Raw genomic sequence first — 22,309 nt, forward strand, 5'->3', positions numbered from 1 at the left:
ATTAACTACATTAAATTTCCTACGAGAAGGTCATGCTGATTTTTCTTTGGGCCTGGGAGTTTGCAAGCAGTGAGAGCGAGATTATCAACAGCTATAACATTGCGGGTCGGATAAAACGACAGCCGTACGTACAGGTGAATCACTCTATACATAGGAGAACATCTCCAATATCGTTCGACTGCACTGTTGGTGATAAGGCATTAGAAACAGTAACAGCTGTAGAATATCGTCAGGGAACAGTCCACAGTGAGCTAAAAAAATTGTTCAAATGGCTCTGAGCACTATGGGACTTAACATCTGTGGTCATCAGTCCTCTAGAACTTAGAACTACTTAAACCTAACTAACCTAAGGACATCACACACATCCATGCCCGAGGCAGGATTCGAACCTGCGACCGTAGCAGTTGCGCGGTTCCGGACTGAGCGCCTAGAACCGCTAGACCACCGCGGCCGGCCTCAGTGAGCTAAAGTGGAATGACCGCATAGACGCAAAAGTAGCTTGTTGCTGTCAAACAGCAACGTATGATACTCCTAATTGAACAGTGTACTACACTTCGATTTGGTGAGGGTCGTCAATACACTATGCTCATCGATTCATTTAAACTGGCCTAGTATTGAGTACCCGCGATAGCTTCATTGAGAACGGACGCACTTTGCAATAGAATTTCCTTGTTATTCACAGTATTTATAGTTTTTTTCACGACCACAGCAACAACATATAATGAGATGTAGTCCTCTCGTTGAACAGACAAATGTGTGATGAGTCATTTAATACGTCTTAGAAATCTGTCTGGCAGTTTACTGAAAACACACCTACGTCCTTTTGCAAGAATAATAGACGAAGTTACATAAGCGATGGCGTGTACTAGTTCTGTGATGAATTTCTTTAATTTGTAAACGTTGCTCGTGGTGAAGACTTGCTCTCAAATAATACATGTTCTACTGCTTACATCACACAAAAATACAACAATGAAATGACTGAAACACTATCGGGAATGCCTCATCAAGAACGTGGAATCGCTGGAGACCTTTTTCTCTCATGTAGTGTATTTAATTCTATGCTCACCATTGTTCGTTTCGATGTTACGCGATATGAAGTTTACGATTTACGACCGCCTTTGAAGAAAAACGGTCGTTCCATTATAGTGAACAAGGATTCATGAAAAGGTGTTGTGAAAAGAAAAGTAACAGGGTTTTATGCATAAAAGTACAGTCTCTATTGTTCGCCAGATTTCTGATGACTTTTTTTCTGATAATGTCATGTAAAAGTGTCAGATATCTCCCACTTCTCCCCCCAACTCCTCTCACGTCAAAAAGGGAGTAGGTCACTTTTGCTAAGAATAGAATCCAAAGTGGTAGACCGAGTCCGCTTTAACTACTTTTAAAACGGTGTAAACTGCAAAGGCTGCAACAGTCTGTGTGCTTTCTTTGGCACTTGTGATAAGTTTGTAATTCAAGAGCCTACTTGTCCTAACTTTAAAATTGCGACAAATTAAAAAAATCCAAAATGGACACTTGCCCTAAGTTTAAAACGATGGGAAATTAGAAACAGCCGATTTTTAAATTCAAAAACTCAGTTGTGGTAGTGACCTATTATGTTCAATGTTCAGACAGTTACCACTGTGTGCAGCAGGATAGAATAGGGACATTTATTAATTTAATGAGTGTCGAGGCCTTGCTGGGGGTGGATAGCTCCACAATTTGGCGACAGGGGTAACAGATGCCCATTATGACGGTTCAACAATTTCCTTTGTATCTCAGGACGAGTCCTGCAAACCATGCCTTCTTTGAGCTAAGCAAAGCCATAAACAATTGCCCTACCTCAAAGTCAGCCACATCTCTATGTCCCGGTTCGACATAAATTTTCTTACGTTACCAGAGTTGCAATCACGAAATTAGAAGCCACACGATCGCACCCTACCATTGCAGTCGCTGTGATTCTCCACCACATAGCTTTGATGCCGCATGTACACTCAACACAGCAGTAGGTCAGCAACAGCTAAATGTTCTATGTTCCAATGCGATATCGTGTTGTTGGAGTTTTCTGTGGTACAGTGCATTGACGTATGTTTGGTAGCGAGCAAAATGCAGGAGCAAGGGCCTCCGATTGGTGTGCGTGATGGCCGAGAATCCATGCGAAAGCAATCGAAAGGTGTCGTGTGGAACATACTGAATATATTTTACTAACCTGCCAACAGTGAAGCCAGGAATAATATAAATTTTGCGCAAGTTCATAAAATGACAACAAAAACTTGTGGTATTTTCGAATTTTACTGTACTCCATATTAAAAGTCCAGTAACGTCTGTAAAATCCCTATATGAAGGGCTTATTTCAATAGTGGTACAAGTCCATTTTTGTTCATTTTGAGATACATAGTCCTAAAGTTAAATGAGCGCTGAAAAATCTGCAGTTGAGATACCAGAAATATTCAAGCATATAGCTTCTTGCTAGAGATGAACTTTTCTTTCTGTTTGTTTGTATCATTAATTTCAGAAGCATTATAGGCAGAAAAGTGGAGGTAATGGACTTGAAGCACAATTGAAATAAGCCATTCATATGCGCGCACGTGTTTTGATTCTCCAACAAAGGGATACAATTAAAAGCGAAAATTAGGGATTCTGACGATTTCCACAAAAAGGTAGTGTGTAGACTGTACTTCGATACTGTGCATGCGGGCTTAATTAAATATAATGCAAATTATTTTAAATTTTTGTCGCTGTATGTCCGATTCCGAAGTCTCGTAAACGGTTGGCCCTGACTAGTTTTAGTACGCAATCTGACTGCATAGAATAACAACAAAGAATGGAATGAAATTTTCCGTTAACACAATTAATTAATTAAGTCCCCAGCAACTATAAAACGTACGCAACAACAAAGCACAAGTGTAACTGTTCTGTGTGTGGAAGTGTGATTCAACGTACACATCTGGCACGGTTCTTCTTCAATAAGACAAGAAATTTTAAATACCATTTATACTGAAGTAATTAAAAAAATAGAAATACTATAACTGCGCAAGAAAACCAGGATTACACTCTAATATAAGAACACAAACCAGGTGCTTTGTTGACTGAACCTGTAATGACGCATTATTTAAGACACTGAAATAATGAAAAAGCAGGGAATATTTTACCTTCATATATATTGACGAAAAGCACTCTGATCATTACAATATCTCCATTAGAACAACATCTGCTGTCTATCCCATCAAACAACTGCATAGAACATGGAACAAGCACTCCCTACTACAACATCTCAACACCGACTCACTCCTACCACTCCACAACAAGCACTCTCCACCACCACTTCTCGACAAGAACTTTTCACTACGACATCTCAGCAAGCACTGACTACCACGACTTCTCGACAAGCACTGCCAGTGGAGGCGGCGGAATAATACTCTTTGGCGCGATCTCTGGCGCTGTGGCTCAGTGTAGCCACCTTTCAACTGCGACAGAAGAGAGTATCCGATGGCTGGAATAATCCAAAGTGATCACCATGAAAAGATTAATTATACTGATTCAGACATTTCTAATTGGTTCAAATGGCTCTGTGCACTATAGGACTTAACATCTGATGTCATCAGTCCCCTAGAACTTAGAACTACTTAAACCTAACTAACCTAAGGACATCACACACATCAATGCCCGAGGCAGGATTCGAACCTGCGACCGTAGCGGTCTCGCGGTTCCAGGCCGTAGCGCCTAGAACCTCTCGGACACCACGGCTGGATCAGACATTTCTGTTCTTTGTCTTATCATTTTACGTGGTTTTTGATTCATAAAGTATAATGATGGACAAAAGGTTTTAGAGAATGCGGAGACACTGTAGCAGCAATAACGACGTTTTCTGCAAATTGCGCTTACTAGGTCCCGAGGGCAACAGTTTTGTAGAATACGTCGATAAAAGTTGCACTTCACGAAACCACACGGAAAAATATATTTCACTCGAGTTCCACGGAAATATTGGGCAGAAAATATTTACAGCTACATTTGTGTGCATGGTGGGTGCAGTGACGAAGGCTCAGTAAGAGCTGCAACCAAAACATTTTTGGAAGGTAGGGGATATTCTCGGTCGTTGTAAGGTGAGCTGATGGAACTAAAATACTGGCGACGGCAGAAAGCTAGCCGGGCGCTGCTGCGCACGGAATCTCTTGTAAGGAAAGTGCGTTCGTACATAACGCAATACAATAATGATATCTCAGGCGTTACCAAAATTAATTTCATTGCTTTCTTAATGACTTTCTCGCTGGCGCTATCTACAAGGTCCAACAGAACGTATATTCATCAGCAACGACGTTTTTCACTATACCGTCGCAATATTTTCATGCCACTTAGGATATTTCATTTTTTGTCTCGGGTTACTTTTATGTTTTCACTATAAAATATGTATCACATGCATGTGTAAACTTTGAGAATGTTGCTGTATTATTTTCAGTCCAAATAAGTCAGTGGTTCTTTTTTATTCCACAGGTTGAAGTAAAAAACTATTTTTTTGAAAATTGATTGTGACAGTAGTTGCTAATTTTTTTGTAACAGCTGGCAAGAATTTTCTTTCTGAAGTAGTCCATCACATTCTAGACTAAAAGTAGAAGTCTTATACTTTTTCGGAATCTTTAGTAACATTCTCGAATCATCATTAACTGCAATGCTCTTAGACCGTGAGATGCCCTTGAGAAGGCTATTTTCGTGACGATCACTGTAGTAAATCGTGTAGCCGTCGTACAATCGCATTCGCAAACTGCGAATACATTCCGTAATTTAATTCGTCGGTCTGGAAGCAATACTGCATCGAACTATACAGACACTGTTAAAGACGGACGCTGCCCTGTTGTACTACTCCGTATGCTGCAGGATGGAATAGGAACGTTTACTCATTTCAAATATAATATCAGCCTTATATTTGTTTAAATAATCACAAAGTGTTGCGAGGCTACGCCAGTGAGACCATGGCAGGGTTTGCCGCTGACCCACGAGTGGGCGGGCAGTGCTACGTCAGCCGCCCGAGGAGGCCGACCGCACCGTGCAGCGCTGTGCTGTGCTGTGCTGCATCCCATCGACCGCGGTCCACCGCTGGCATTAGGCTCAATGTGAAATTTAGGCGGGCCCGTCGCGCGACCCACTGACGTCAGAAGATACAGTCAGTGTCACCGACTGGTCAAAATTCGCACCGTATCCGCCGTCTGACTAACTCTCAGGAACACACTATTGCTTCAAAGTTCAGATACAAGACACCGCTTTCTAAACCTACACGATTTTAGAATTAACCCTGCTCCAATTTTAGGACCGGGCAGCAATATGCCCAGGCAGGATGCAGGCTGTTGTGCTGGAAGATTGCTATTTCCCATCATAAAGTGAATGATATGCTTATAATGTTGTATGGTTACTATAGCTGCACCAGTTAGATAAATCATTCCAAATAATTCAAAGTTCGGGCAACGTAACCATCCTTTATGAGGAATTTTGCGATCTTTCATGGATTTTGGAGGATTTACCCTTTAGATAGCTCTATGAGGCTTATTCTAACTAAATCTGCAATCTTTGTAGATGACTGGTGAACAATTTTCACAGGTAAGGCCGTAGAATCCGACTCTGCAGTTTGGTATTTCCCATGGTTAGCATTCCGAGGTAACAGAATTTAGGGCCATAACTGCGCCAGTTTATAAAAAGACCAACCAATTTACAGCAGAAAAATATATTTTCTGGCGCAGATGACAGTATTATTATTTACCTAACGCTGCTTATTTGTGTAGGTAGGCTTTCGTGCAAGCGTAATACGCAAAAGTTACTCTTTCTGACGGAACACTCGGTAACCTCGAAGAGTAGGACAATGGTCGTTAGTAAAATGCTACAGCGTCAATGTACTGGGTGATCAAAAAGTCAGCATAAAATTGAAACCTTAATAAACCACGGGATAATGTAGACAAACAAAGAGGTAAAAATTGATACACATGCTTGGAATGACATGGGGTTTTATTAGAACAACAAAAAAAAAGCAAAGTTCACAAAATATCCGACAGATGGCGCTGGACAGCAAAACTGCTACAGTGACGGGTGAGAGGTACGCCGATATGTTACAGAATCGCATCATCCCAACCTGGCTGATAAACACCTGCTGGAACGTACGATGTTTATGCAGGATGGCGCTCCACCCCATATTGCTAGACACGTGAAAGATCTCTTGCGCGCGTCGTTTCAGGATGGTCGTGTGCTCAGCTGCCACTTTCGTCGTGCTTGGCCTCCCAGGTCCCCAGACCTCAGTCCGTGCTATTATTGGCTTTGGGGTTACCTGAAGTCGCAAGTGTATCGTGTCGACCGACATCTCTAGGGATGCTAAAAGACAACACCCGACGCCAATGCCTCACCATAACTCCGGACATGCTTTAAACTGCTGTTCACAACATTATTCCTCGACTACAACTATTGTTGAGTAATGGTGGACATATTGAGCCTTTCCTGTAAAGAACATCATCTTTGCTTTGTCTTACTTTGTTATGCTAATTATTGCTATTCTGATCAGATGCAACGCCATCTGTCGGACATTTTTTGAATTTTTGTATTCTTTTGGTTCTAATTAAACCCCACGTCATTCCAAGCATGTGTGTCAATTTGTACCTCTCTATCTACATTATTCCGTGATTTATTCAGTTTTCAAATTTATACTGACTTTTTGATCACCCTGTATATATTTCAAAACGCATTCTAGAACACTTCCAGTGATATAGTGGTTTGTTAACGTGTTTCAGATGTAAGCTCTCGGGAAAAGGGCGCAAGAAGGGGCGATATGATAGTCCGGTAACCTCTTCCTATATCTACTTCCATGTAAATGCAGTGCAATGGAAACTTCACGCTCTCAACAGGTTTAGTCAAAAAATGTAGTACAGTTTCTACCACTCTAAGTGAATCATTTCCTATGGAAAACGGGTGAGGAATCGCTGATCCTTTTGGACTAGATCTGTGTGGACTAGAGAGATAATGAATTTCAAAAACTGCAGGACGCTTCCGCACAAACCTTACTTTGTACCATGGACAAGTTACTTTGAAAGCAGTTGAGCAACCTCAAGGCGTGCCTGAGTAACAGGCAGTGAAGATCAACGTTTGTATTTCACAAGTATCGGCACTGATGAGCTGAAACGTCATAACCAGCTGCTTAGTAGCGCGTTGGCCCACCTTTTACACCCGATACAGGGCCGATTCTGCATGGCATGGATTGCGCAAACCCTTACATATGTGGTACTAAATGTTTATGAAATCGCTGTAAATTGCGGAACCTGACGTGCCATCGGGTTCTAATCAGACGAATTTGGTGACGAAGACATCAAAGTAAGCGCTCCCCGTACCAATGTAGTAAGTTTCTGGCCTTGTACCGCTGATAGTTATGCTGCAGGAGGACATCATACACAAAGGAATGCACAAATACAACTCTGAAATTCAAACATGATGATGGAGGAGAAAGATAAATATCCAAAACTACATATGACGAAATTGACACACACAGTAAAGTGCAAAGGTGCGTGGTGTACATGAGGAACTGGAGCTGAGGGGTTCGTTCAGTAGCAGCACTGAAAACATGGCAGAGGACAGAACGTGGACGTCATGATGGTTTAACGCGTTTCTGATTTCTTTAGACATATACACTCCTGGAAATGGAAAAAAGAACACATTGACACCGGTGTGTCAGACCCACCATACTTGCTCCGGACACTGCGAGAGGGCTGTACAAGCAATGATCACACGCACGGCACAGCGGACACACCAGGAACCGCGGTGTTGACGGTCGAATGGCACTAGCTGCGCAGCATTTGTGCACCGCCGCCGTCAGTGTCAGCCAGTTTGCCGTGGCATACGGAGCTCCATCGCAGTCTTTAACACTGGTAGCATGCCGCGACAGCGTGCACGTGAACCGTATGTGCAGTTGACGGACTTTGAGCGAGGGCGTATAGTGGGCATGTGGGAGGCCGGGTGGACGTACCGCGGAATTGCTCAACACGTGGGGCGTGAGGTCTCCACAGTACATCGATGTTGTCGCCAGTGGTCGGCGGAAGGTGCACGTGCCCGTCGACCTGGGACCGGACCGCAGCGACGCACGGATGCACGCCAAGACCGTAGGATCCTACGCAGTGCCGTAGGGGACCGCACCGCCACTTCCCAGCAAATTAGGGACACTGTTGCTCCTGGTGTATCGGCGAGGACCATTCGCAACCGTCTCCATGAAGCTGGGCTACGGTCCCGCACACCGTTAGGCCGTCTTCCGCTCATGCCCCAACATCGTGCAGCCCGCCTCCAGTGGTGTCGCGACAGGCGTGAATGGAGGGACGAATGGAGACGTGTCGTCTTCAGCGATGAGAGTCGCTTCTGCCTTGGTGCCAATGATGGTCGTATGCGTGTTTGGCGCCGTGCAGGTGAGCGCCACAATCAGGACTGCATACGACCGAGGCACACAGGGCCAACACCCGGCATCATGGTGTGGGGAGCGATCTCCTACACTGGCCGTACACCACTGGTGATCGTCGAGGGGACACTGAATAGTGCACGGTAGTTCCAAACCGTCATCGAACCCATCGTTCTACCATTCCTAGACCGGCAAGGGAACTTGCTGTTCCAACAGGACAATGCACGTCCGCATGTATCCCGTGCCACCCAACGTGCTCTAGAAGGTGTAAGTCAACTACCCTGGCCAGCAAGATCTCCGGATCTGTCCCCCATTGAGCATGTTTGGGACTGGATGAAGCGTCGTCTCACGCGGTCTGCACGTCCAGCACGAACGCTGGTCCAACTGAGGCGCCAGGTGGAAATGGCATGGCAAGCCGTTCCACAGGACTACATCCAGCATCTCTACGATCGTCTCCATGGGAGAATAGCAGCCTGCATTGCTGCGGAAGGTGGATATACACTGTACTAGTGCCGACATTGTGCATGCTCTGTTGCCTGTGTCTATGTGCCTGTGGTTCTGTCAGTGTGATCATGTGATGTATCTGATCCCAGGAATGTGTCAATAAAGTTTCCCCTTCCTGGGACAATGAATTCACGGTGTTCTTATTTCAATTTCCAGGAGTGTATCTTAAAATTAGATCAGGCTGGTAGTACAGCACTTCTCTGCTAGAGACGCACGTACATGCGCCGCATGACCGTCGGACTTTTCCACAAGGCTTCCTATCAATTTCATCTACAACTAGATCATACTTTGCCAACCACCTAATGGAGTGTGGCGGAGGGTACTTTAGGTACCACTGTCTGATGCCCCCAACCCTGTTCCACGCGCGAATACTGCATGGGAAGAATGATCGGAAGTAACATGTTGTCTGACTCCACCTGAAAAGTGCTGTCCTGAAATTTCAATAGTAACACTCTCCGTGATGCACAACGCCTCTCTTGTAACGTCTGCCAGTGGAGTTTGTTTAGCATCTTCGTAACGCTCTCTCGCCAGCTAAACGATCCCGTGACGAAACGCCTCGCTCTTCGTTGAATCTTCTGTATCGCCTCTTTCAGTCCGACCTGATAGGGATCCCAGATAGATGAGCAATACTCAAGAATCGGGCGAACACTCGCTTTGTAAGCCACTTCTTTCGTGGATGAGTTACATTTCCTTAAGATTCTTCCAATGAATCTGAGTCTGGTGTCTGCTTTTCCCATTATCTGTTTTATATGATCATTCCACTTAAGGTCGCTCTGGATAGTTACGCCTAGATATTTTACGGCAGACGCTGTCTCCAGCTGTTTGTCATCAGTTGTGTAGCTGTACAGTAGTGTATTTCTTTTCCAATGTATGCGCAATACGTTACATTTATTTACGTTCAGGGCCGACTGCCAGAGCTTGCACCATTCATCAGTCCTCTGTAGGTCGTTCTGCAAATGCTTACAACCTACTTCCTTCTGCTTTGGTGTAGATAACTGCATCACCTGCGAATATCGTTTAAAGAGCATCCGACGCTTTCTACTAGGTCGTTTATATGTATTGTAAACATCAACGGTCCCATCACCCTTCCGGGTATTATTTTTCATTTATCGATTCAGTTCCGTTAAGAGCGACGTGTTGAGGTCTATGTGCAAGAAAGTCTTGAATAAAATCACAACTCTGCTCCGATACTCCGTACGCTCGTACTTTTTTCATTAAACAGCAGTGCGGAACGGTGTCAAATACCTTACTGAAATCAAGGAACATGGCATCAACCTGAGTGCCGTTGTCCACTGCACTGTGGATCTCACGGAGGAACAGAGCGAGCTGAGTTTCGCAGGATGTCTGTTTGCGGAATCCATGGTGTTTCTTATAGAGGAGATGTTCATTTTCAATATACGTCATAATCCTTGAGCATAAAAACATGTTCCGTAATCCTACAACAGATTGACGTCAACAATATAGGTCTATAATAGTGTGGATCTGTCTTACGGCCTCTCTTAAAAACAGGAATGACCTGCGCTTTTTTTCAGTCGTTTAGGTACCTTTCCTTCCTCAAGCGATCTAAGATAAATTAATGCTAGAAGGGGAGCAAGTTCTTTCTCCTAATCTTTATAGACTCTTATAGGTATCTCATCTGGTCCTGCACCTCTCCACCACTAAGAGATTGTAGGTGCTTTTCAGTTCCGCAGTCGTTTATCTCAGTATCTGCCATTTCGACGTTCGCACGACGATTGAGAGGAGGGACAGTGTTACGATCTCCAGCGGTGAAACAAATTCGGAAGTCCGAATTCAGTATTTCGGCCTTCTCTGTGTTATCATCCGTTTCCCGTTTCGGTGCCGGTGAGTAGATGACTTTGACCAACTTACTGATTTTACGTACGACCAAAATCTCTTAGGGTTTTTACTCAGGTCGGTTTAGAATGTCGAACTTCCAAAATCATTGAACGCTTCTCTCAATGCTCTCCTTACGCTCACTTTCGCTTCGTGCAGTTTCTGTTTGTCTGCTAGGCTTTTACTTCTCTTGAATCTGAGATGAAGTGCTCTTTGTTAACGTAGCGCTTTTCTAACATGGCTATTAAACCATGGTGGGTCCTTCCCATCCCTCAAAACCTTACACGAAACTGCATAATTTCGGACGAATGCTGGTATGATTCCTTCACCTAGTTGACTGATGCTTTGTACCCATGTCAGTGCGATCTGTAATGATGCTGATATCGATGGGATATTAAATTCGAAACACGCTTCTAATAAGCAGAAAGCAATCTAGTATTAGAGCCAGAATTGCGTTCTTGAGCAATTTTTAAGCGATTCCTCACAAAAATTCTAATGAAAAACTTGGTTCCTGCCCAAGCTGCTTGCAAGTGTACTAGGTGCGAAAGATAAACGGCTTAGTTCACATCCCACTTTAGTTTCTTCGTTTCACAGGCTCTAACATAAGTAGGGAATTCAACTTGACCTGTAGCTCATTGACCAACCTTCTGTACTGTTCTTTCTCAGCAAATCATACTGCTATTGGTGTTCTTTCATCTTAATGTTTACGCAGCACTCTTATTTTGCTCTTTGCTGATATCTCATTTACAAACGTAAGGGTGTGATCCAAGGAATAATTCCCTGCCTAACGTTTCGTCTGTCAATACTGAAGACATATTCAGAGTCCTTAACGACACAGAAAGACAACGATCGTCAGGCGCGGTTGCCAAAGGTTAGCAGGTCAGAGTACGTCAGATTCCCTTCGTCAGTTTATGGCTGGTTCGAGAGCTTAGGATACGAAGGGTTGGTACCAATTCTGTGTATAAAGTAGGTTACATTTTAACCTGTTAGGGTGGGATGGATGCCATGACGCCTGTGACGCCTGTGTTCTTGCAGACTAGTACATCATTGCGGCTTTTTCTATTAAAAACCCCGGATGCATGTGAATGAGCTATATCTGTCTCGAAAATACCAGGCGAATACTGTACTTCAAGTTATCGGCATAACCAAACAAGTTTTACGAGTACATGACATGACGAGATAAGCGTTTTTTCGGGGTGACCTTGAAAATTAAGTTACAAACGCTCTGTATTTGCTTAAAGTTGTGCAGACGTACGTCAATTAACGTTTAATGACAGTCATTCAGCATACGTATCAAAGATAAGCATAAATTCAGCATAGGGTATTCCGAACACCTAAAGCACTGAACAGTGGAAATACGAGTACATAGCTATCGCGCACTGCCTTTAGAAACCATTTCACGTAACAGAATCACCACCCTTCTAAGCTGTAATAATAATTTGTAGACACTAATGCCAACCTACCGCAGCCCTAAAAATAATTCACTACAGTAACTATAAGCGTAAATACGCCAGTCTTCTCACTTGAACAAAATACTTTTTGAGTTTGTAATTTACACCTGAAATTTCCAACAAAGATTTTTACCAGGTTATGGTTTCGAGTAAACTTGCGATTTCACTGCATAGAATTTTTTATCGTTAGAGTGCAGTCTTTCTTTGAGTAAACGTATCAGTTTCTCACGCCCTATATTTCGTGTGTGAAAACATCGATCCATTTGACCATAGCAAAAAAAGTTGAAGTTCACCGTTTGCGGTCCGAAGGCTGTAGGATAGGGCGATGAGATCGTCTAAGGTGTGCTCCCTCACCTAGTGGCCTACTGATGCGGAAAGATCGGCCGTCTTCAGCCAATATCGGTCGTCGGCGGAATCGCCCGACATCGGAGCCACTGTGACCACAGCCTAACATCGCACAGTCGCGCCGAAACATGCTGTTGATGTTGTAACCCAGCAAGAGTTGGCTCTGTTTTTCGTATTCATCACTGTGATCCACAACTTGCCTAACTTCAGTCCGTCTTTTCTTTTGAAATTGCCCTGGTGCTTTTGAATTTGTATGAACTTTATGTATATCATACCGTTGCAATTATTAGATCTTACTGAGACCACAGTAGAGAGAAACGAATTTGGTGGTTTTCTGCTTCTAGCGTATGATCTGCTACTGCTGATTTATTCGACTTGCCCAGGCAACAACTGCTCTTCTCTTCCTTATGGTGTGTGCTAATGAATCTATTTTCTGTTCCTGTGTTTATCTGGGTTTCATATGTGTAAAGATTCTACGCCTGCCCCTTGGTAGCGATCAAGTGTTACAGGAACTACAAGTAGAAGCATTAGCACTCTCCTTAAGGAACACTAGAGCGGTTGTCACCTGTGCAAGACAGGTAAATCAACAGTAGCAGAGCATACACTATGACCAGAAAACTAGCAAATGTGTTTCTCTGACATTCTTATCTTAGCATGAGCTAACAATTACCATGGTATGATGAAACAGAGAGGCCACAGAAATTGAAAAGCATGAAAACAATTTCAAAAGAAAACAAGAAGGATTGAAATTAGTCAAGCTAGTGTCATTAGCGCTACATAAAATAAACAGCGCCAACTGTTCTCCACGAGAAGCTCCCCACGATCATCGACAGCGGCCTGATGACGTCACAAAGAGCCCATCGGCTTGTTGAGCTTGTTTGAGTCTGTGGTACCTTTCTGAGTTGTTATGACGTCTGATGATATCTCCTGCATTGGAAGATGAAACGTTAGGCAGAGAATAATGCCTTGAACGACGGCCTGATGCCCATAAGCCGAATGTCAGCAATAACAAAAATACCGGTCGCGAAAACCTGTTTATGATTTTGATCTTTGTCTGGTTTGACACAGCTTTCCACTTTAATTTATGCCCCATTTTTCATCTATACATAACTAATGCTCTTCACATCACTGGCGTGATACTGACATAGTGGGTAACAAAGGCGAGCGGGAGTTCTGTGATTGCATGTATTCGTTTATACTATCGTTACTCTAATCTATGTACACCCTCCAATCGTTGTAGCATCGTTCGAGTCTTGTACCAAAGGCAGTAATCCTATGCTATAACACGTCAAACACGAAGGGGTGTGAAGACGAACATCACCTGTAGGGGTGACTGCGACAACCAAAAATGGAATTGTCGTACACAGTATAGGGCATACACACATCAAATTTCACTGCAATTTTTTAAACCTCTCTGTTTTACTTATGTAACTCCAATGATACTCTATAGCTTTATAGAGAGAACTCTCAGATTTGGTATTATCAATATGTATATCTATGCTCATGGAATGAAAGGACTAAGAGAGAAATTTTCTGATTCAGCTTGCCTCGGCTTCATCCAACAGTTGACCATTGTCGACCTCTAGCCTGGAGCGTAATTTCAGATTACCTGTTACACACTTGATTGTTTGGCCGCCTGTAGTTTTCAGTTCATCTGCTAAAGTTAAGGTTGTGTTAACGAGAAGTAATATCGATACTAACAGACGTTGAAAGAAGACAGTTCGTCAGTAATCAGCAGAAACTGCCTCAAACCTACTGGAAGAGTATAGAGAAAATGTTTCTAATTTTGCGAACATATGTGGCTCGTGGCGAAACTTCATCTGTTAAATGTAATATCTAAATTCGTTATAGATACGGGTTTGCGTTAAAGAAGATTGTGGCCAGTCTATGCCCCGAACTGACAGTTAACAAAACCGTCCACATATGAGGATGCAGGCTTCTCGTTGAATCTCGATGATAAAAGATAAAATCTTCTCGGGCTGACAGCGGAGTCAATGCGTTGTTCTCTGGCAACTTTTCAGCAAGTTTCTTACTTGCCATCTTCAGGCGAAGTCTCGGGTTCGCGTCTCGTCCGGATCGTTATAGCCGCTGGCCGCGGACTTCTCCGCATCCACGGCGGGGGGAGGAGGGGGAGAGGAGGGGGGGGGGGGGGGGGAATGCCGCCGCGCCGTGTCCTGGCGTCAAGTCTCGGTGCGTCCTGCACTTGGTGCTCAGTTGGAAGCCACTATCCCGGTTGACTAGGTTATCAGTGACCCTTATCTCCACTGAGTCCCAGATATCTTTCACTCTCCACAGCCTCTTGGTTTCTTCAAATTGAAACGTGTGTTCTTCACTGAGGCTGTGCTCTACTACCGCAGACTTTTCCTTTTGTCCGATATATTATTTTCCACACTCAGAGGGAATGCTGTAGATACCCGGTGTTCTTACACCCAAATTATCCTTCATTGAGCCCAGCATATTATCATCTTCTGTCCTCCAGCAAAAATCAGAAATTTAGCGACATCGATCTTGAACCATGAAAATTGGTAATCACAACTGTTAATTTAAATGAGTCAAAAACCACTTTACAGTGGAACTAATGTTATTATGCTTTAGTTTTCCTATAAACTAGATGTATGTCTTCATTTCCAATTTTTATAATTTTACTGTCGGTAATTCAGTCGACAATTATGCGAAGAGAAGAAGCTGAAATTTTTTACCTTGTTAAAATTTACACTCATTAGTATTAGTCACATAAATCTTTATATAAATAATTATTTCCATAAAACTTTATGTGAGTTGTGCCTGAAAATAATTTCAACTAAGACAGTTATAGTAAAATTCATTTGAACTGTACCCTGTTGTTGAAGGATGTAGGTGCTATGTATGTTCTTATCGTGTCATATTTACATGGCTGTAGATGTAAAAACCTTTGTCTGGATCGTCACATTCGTAATTTTCCTTCTTTTTTTCAAGAACGTTCATTGCAAATTTAATTAAACGCCATTAAAGTACTGTAAGTGCCCTAGAATGCATTTTGGAATATACAAGTGTTTGCACATGATGTATCATTTCGCTGACGATGATTCTACAACTCTTTGAGGTTGTCATACATGCTGACACATTGCGTAACTATAATTATTAAATTTTCGTTAGCATCAGCGCCGACCTGCAGCTAAAATCTGTGTTAGTTATACAATAATACTGCCGTCTGTCATGAACAATATGTATATATTATTTGTTGTTTTGCTAAAGCTGAGCGATTATCGTTCTTGATTCTACTACCTCAGAATGATAACCATGGAAAATCACAGTTGCTGAACCACATTCTGAATGTGGCTTTGCCTGTAAAGATGCCAAATTCCGTTAGAATATACCATACACAGCCTGTCGGGTGGGGCACGCCTTAGCAATATTATTATGCAGGGACATTTAACTCCTATCTAAAATGCAAATTCTCCGAGCACCAACACAGACCGCAAATTCTGCAAAAGGAATAGTTACACGGCCTATAGTCTTAATTATTTACAATAATTTTCCTCACTCGTACAGCTATACAAAGGTAACAGCCACAGATCTTTATAAACTCTTACGTCATTTTCCGTTGGGAAATATTTGTCCTTCAGCTCAATAGTCTGCACCATGTCTGGGTATGCTGCTGTCCAATTCTAAAACTGGAGCAAGGTTAAGTGTATAATCGTGTTGCATTAGAAATTCATCTGTATTATAACGGAAAGCAGTTCCCTACATCTAAACTTAGAGTGATGGACCGTGACTAAGAGTAAGTCAGCCTGTGAATATGGCACGCGTTTCAACCAGTCGATGGAGCTGAATCTTTGGTACCGCCTCACAGCACTGGACCCAGCAGCGGGCTATAGTGACATCTGCATGAGTGTAGTGACAGGAGCCTCTGCGGTGAGCGGGAATCTGCTCAGAGCAGGAAGGCGTGATGCGGTCGGCCTGCTCGGGTGGTGCCGGCTTCACTGCCCGCTCAACGGATGGTAGTAGCCCTGCTGCTACCGACTCTACGTCAGTTCGTGATTATGTAGACAAATAAGTTGCCGGTATATTTGAGTAAATAAATATACGTCCCTATGCTATTCTTCTACACACAACTGCGGCAGGGGGAATGTGGGATGCTGGAAATTGTTTACACAATGTAAGTGACAAGTGTTACATATGCAGGCACCCACACCAGCTGCGTTCTACAAAAGTTTTAAATAACTAACCTTCCTATCATGCTCTACTACACACACACAGCACGAACTGTTCAAAAACTAAACACAGTATGTCATTCAGTTGTTTGGATTTACAAGTGGATGTTTCAATTTGTCACAATTTTAAACATAAGGCAACTGGGGTTGGAGCTGTTTAGAATTTCCCGCTATTGTACTCTTTGGGAATTTTACGTCATTTTAAAGCTAAGGCAAGAGAGCTCTTTTAGTCTAAACTTAGCGCAAGTGGCCTGGCAATCATGTAGACAGTTCCAGCTTTAACCTAAGAAGGATCTTTAGAATATTCTGCCGTTTTAAACAGGGATTTTTTAATTTACCGCTAGTTTAAATTTTGAGAAAACGACTAGGCCCACCATCTTGGATTCTATCCATAGCATAGTGAGACACTTCTACTGTGTTGTCAGAAGGGTGGAGGGCATGAGTGAGGGAGAATTTTGACACTATTGCATGACATCATTGGAGAAAGTAGACTTACAGAAATTTGTATTCGTACCACAGATTCGTATCATAGGATGCCAACAGCCATGGACAGAGGCAGGCAAATGGTTTCCATTATATAAAGCTTACTGCTAACAAAACATGCCCTCTGTTCAACATACAAGACAGAGAGAAACTCAAATTTGCTTACTTCAGTTTGCCACTCAGAACGACTTATTCCCTGTTTTCCAATGAACCAGGCTTATACGCTCCTAAGATCAGTGGCGTTCGACGAGGTAATCTAGTCCAAAATTCCACTGCATGCACTTTCCCACGCAATATTCGTTTGAAAGTTGGTTGAGATGGGCAGACATTCACTGACAACAGCATTTCCTGTTTGGTTTGAAACCGATTGTCTCTCACAAGACGTGACGATGGTCTCTGGATCCTATCGGTTAGGATTTTTTTCACCACCACTGCTTACGCTTTGTGGACAAGGCTGCGAACGTTACATCATTCATTGCTCTTATGTTGTACCGCTTGAAACCAACAAACTGGGCAACTTCAGTTCTGATGTGGTCACGCACCCGTCCAAAAACAATAGCTTCATTGTGTCACGCCTCCACGTGGACTCATCTTACTGCGCTGATTCCATACAACTGACTCTAAACACACACACCACTTCTTTGCCATGACTTATGTAAGCAGAGGAAGGCCACAAGACAGAAAAGTACACCACCTAAAGCGTTTCAAAGCCGCCAGTGGTCTCTATTAAGGGGGTGAATAGTAATGTGTCCACTGTGCTTAGTTCCCACTGATATTTAGGTGGTCAAACAGCATTTGCTGTACTGCTGTGCAACCATTGATTTGGTGATGACATGATTTGTTGTGTCCATTAACTCCAGGCTTCCTCTATGACAGTGACGTATCAAAATAAGTGCACTATTATTAATTACTTGTGCACTATTATTTATTACTTAATTATAAAGTTTACTTTTGCCCGATACAGAAGTTTGTATGACTTGTTATGCCTAGTAATAGGCTCAGATCCTCTGTGAAATTGGAATACAGTGTGAAGAAAAATTCAGGCACTTGGACTTCGCAGTGTCGTTCCTCACATACTGGAAAACAAAAATGTTTCTCATAAAATGTCATCCTGCGCATATTTAGGGCAGTAAATGGCTATCTGGCAACACTAATCACACATACGGTAACTACCTATGTCAGGAGAGCCCTTAATACTGTGCAGTTGGTGCAATGGATAGTGTTTTGGGTTAACGTGCAGGGGGTCAAGGGTTCGATGCTGGGACCAGGCTCATCTGTTTTTATTTGCTAAAAGTAGTCTGTGTGGTACGGTATCTGGCGTTTTAATCGACATACAGTGATTACAGTGGGTCTTGTAAAAAAACATTTGCAGTTACCTCCTACAAACACAAAAATGGAAGTGCAATCATTTCCATTGGTCAACTTTTAAAGAATCCTTTTGCTTGTCGTGGATGCGAATTGTTTCGCGCCACTGCATCTCCTAGATTCCACAACTGTTTTCTGTGTGCCCTCCCCCAATCCCCATCGAAATTATTTGCAAAGCACGTTGCTAGCCCGACATAACAAGTTTAGGATCTACTAGATGTAGTGGTGAGACGCACTTCACAATCATGACGTGCCAAATGTTTCTGTAAAAGATCACCTAAGAAAACGAATGTACTCATGTTTCCATTTCCGTGTTTGTAGTACGTAGCTGCAACTGCTTTATTGAAAGCTCACTATAATGGCTCTATGATGATTAAGACTCCAGCACCCCCCAGATACTTTTAGCAAATAAAAAGATATAAGCCTGACCTTGTATAGAACCCTCGACCTCATGCATGCTAACTTAAAACACTGTCCACTGCATTAACTTCACGGTACTACTGCCACCCTCTGACAGAGCTACTTTACGTACATGTGATTACAGTCCTGTTAGGCTGCCAACCCATAACGTCCATCTAAAAACTAAGCTACATCCGAACAGCCCAGGAAGACCCAACGGTACTGACTGGCTTCCGTGTCATCCCCACCCGACACCAGTCACTGGATGCGGATATGGAGGGACATGTGGTCAACTCACTGCTCTCCCGACCGTATATCAGTTTACGAGACCGGAGCCGCAACGTCTCAATCAAGTAGCTACTCAGTTTTCCTCAGAAGAGCTGAGTGCACCCAGCTTGCCAACAGCGCTCGGCAGACCAGATGGTCACCCAGCCAAGTGCTAGCCCAGCACGACAGCGGTGATCTGACGGGAAACGGTGTTACCATTCCGGAAAGGCCGTTTCCCTTAACGTCCATTTACTGCCCTAAATATTCGCAAGACGAAGTTTTGTGGGAGATATTTGCGTATTACTAGTATGTGAGGAATCGCGCCGTTAAGTCTGAGTGCGCCAATTTTCTTCACCCTGTATATCGGGCTCTCTAAGATTCACACAGTCACTTTGAATGTGCTTGACAGTTGTTACCTAATTAGTAAGGTCTCTTCGACCTTTGGTAGGAACCAGTGGCTTCGGTATCTGAATTAACTATAAAATTATGTCTTGCCTGCCTTTTGATTCAGTTCAACAGGTAATCGGTTTCGACTTTGCAACCAAAATCAGACCTTAAAAATGCAGCGATACACATCACTTGCACATGTAGTTTACGACTACACGTCCTCTATGTCGCTGCTGCTGCCTGTAAAGCAGGAACTGGTTATTTGTTTGAGGAAACTAGAATGAGAATTCCTCAGATTTGGAGAAAATCAGTTTCTAATAAAATGGGTTGTAGTATAAAAATAGGAATTACTCGTTTAAATTAGATAATGATGAGCCCTCTTGTATTGTTAGTGTTGTTGACATATGCCTTGCATCTGGTTCCTAATTTCTCTGGTCCAGCAGCCTTCAACATGGCAAGTGTGTTGTATAACTTTAGTTCTATTTCTTTCTTCTTACACTAAACCTCATGAAACTGTCTTCACTTTTCTTAACTTTTGCCCCCATTATCAGGCTTAATATGCTCTTATATTTCATAATGCCAACTTGAACCTCATCTAAAAGATCATAAATTTTCTTTTCGGTCCCTTAACATTTATTCTAGTAAAAAAAAAAAAAAAAACGCAGGTGTTGTCAACTTTCTCTATCATTTTCATTTAATGCTCCTATGTCATTACTGGTTATAATGCTGATACAAATTACAAAAAAAGTAAGTAGTTTTCCTAAGTAAAGGAAATATGTTCATTAGATATCAATATGAACAAAAGCTGTGAGATCACCTAACAGTTTTGAAGCTACAATGAGAGAGAAGTTCAAATGAAGTAAGTGGTCGATATTCAAACTGCTGTTATCGTATTAAAAGTAGTATGAAATATTTATAGAACAAAATGTTAACTCTGTTTCCAGTTTTGCATGTGAAAGATTGGATCAAATCTTCAAAACACGACCCACATCATATTAAGCGGGGTAGGACGTCAAACAGGCCGACTTGGAGCAGGAGAGGCACTACAGGACATTTTAATTTCCACTGTCTATACTTTTACAAATAAATTCATAAAACTTCGTCAGCATGACCAGGAAGGATTCGGAATTTACACTCATATCAGTGGAAGTTCGAAAACATAACGAATTAATGTTCCTTACAAGTGAAATTTCATCATTTTTTTCACTTACTAATAGCAGCATTTGTTGCTACAGGTACATATTTCTTCATGAGTAAGACAGATTCTTCGATGAATTTTGCACAGCATACAAACCATACTTAAAGGTGTATGAAACTCTAGAATTTTCCATATCTATTAAAAACTGTGGTAAAAATTGTGTTTTTTCTAAACATGAAGTTTAAAATATAACAGCTCATTCGTTTTTTCATATATTAAATAAATTATAGGGTTTCATACATCTGTAAGTATGGTATGTATGCTGTGCAAAATTCATTGAAGAATCTCTCTAACTTATGAATATAAGTGTACCCATAGAAACAAAGGCAGCCATAAATAAGTGAAAAATTAAGAAATTTCACATGTAAAAAAAATTATTTTGTTATGTTTTCGAACTTCCACTGAAATGAGTGTGAATCCTGAATCCTTCCTGGTGATGCTGACGAAGTCTTATCAATTTATTTATGAAAGTATAGACACTGGAAATTAAAATGTCGTGTGATGCCTCTCCAGCTACAAGTCGGCCCGTTCGACGTCCTACCCCCCTTAAGACTATTTTCGAACACATTGTTCCACTAAACAAACACTAAACCATATCAGACCATTTTAAAGTTGCATATGTACTGTGCAATACACTTAGTTGAGGTCAATGCATTAATAATAGACTGTTAATCAAGTATGATATACAGTTATGTAGCAACTACTTGTGGCTATTTTTTATTTAGTGAAATACACGAATGTTAGAAAATTTGTGGAGTAAATATCTAATAAAATACATTTCTCTCTTTACAGATTGTGAATATGTCTTACTCCTATTTCGCCATTCTTCGAAACTTTAAAGATGACTAGAAGCAACAAGTAACACTGTTCTTGAATCAGGGCGCCACTGGACTTCATAAACTATACTCTGATTCTGTATGGACATTTTATTCTAAGGATAATTATGTGTTAGTTTCACTACTATGTACTGTGCATGCCTGAATTATATTCCTTTACTCATCACTACACTGTAACTGAAGGACACAATAAAAGATGAAACAAGACCCAGTATTTCGCTACATTTAACAAGTATGCATCTCTGCTGCAAATTTCTTCAGATTAACCTGCAAGATGGACATTGGAGGTAGGTACAAGGTAAGGAGTACAGAATGGTTACAGAAAACACAGGACAATGCTACCAGACCGTGAAGTATCCATGTCGCTTTGGGCTAGCAGACAAAATAAAATATAGATCAGCGAATGCTCTGCTGATTGTATTCATTATGTGAAGAAAGATTATTCTCATGTACCTGATGAACCAAAATCCCTGCGAACAAGATCACAGCCTTGCTGTACCTACGAAACACATTTCTATTAAAAGTAAATATTATCCACACAAAAAATGTCATTAGGGGTTTCTGTAGAACGCTTGGAGAGCTATTCACAGTTGTGATTGTAGTTTTTCTCGCAAATAAGGAAATATTTATTTACAAGGTTAAAACTTTCCACAGTTTCC

At 42.1% G+C, this 22,309-nt stretch overlaps 1 protein-coding gene across 1 annotated transcript in view; it reads left to right on the top strand.

Moving 5' to 3' along the window:
* The window catches only part of LOC126416647 (odorant receptor Or2-like), a 36,114-nt gene extending 14,410 nt beyond the window's left edge, over window positions 1-21,704 (top strand). The window contains exon 3 of the mRNA XM_050084442.1: window positions 21,607-21,704. Coding sequence (XP_049940399.1) covers window positions 21,607-21,663 — 57 coding nt within the window. The 3' untranslated portion in view covers window positions 21,664-21,704. The remainder of the gene's footprint in view (window positions 1-21,606) is intronic.
* Window positions 21,705-22,309: the final 605 nt, after the last annotated feature.

The sequence above is a fragment of the Schistocerca serialis genome, chromosome 8, assembly GCF_023864345.2.
Source record: "Schistocerca serialis cubense isolate TAMUIC-IGC-003099 chromosome 8, iqSchSeri2.2, whole genome shotgun sequence".
Taxonomy (NCBI): domain Eukaryota; kingdom Metazoa; phylum Arthropoda; class Insecta; order Orthoptera; family Acrididae; genus Schistocerca; species Schistocerca serialis.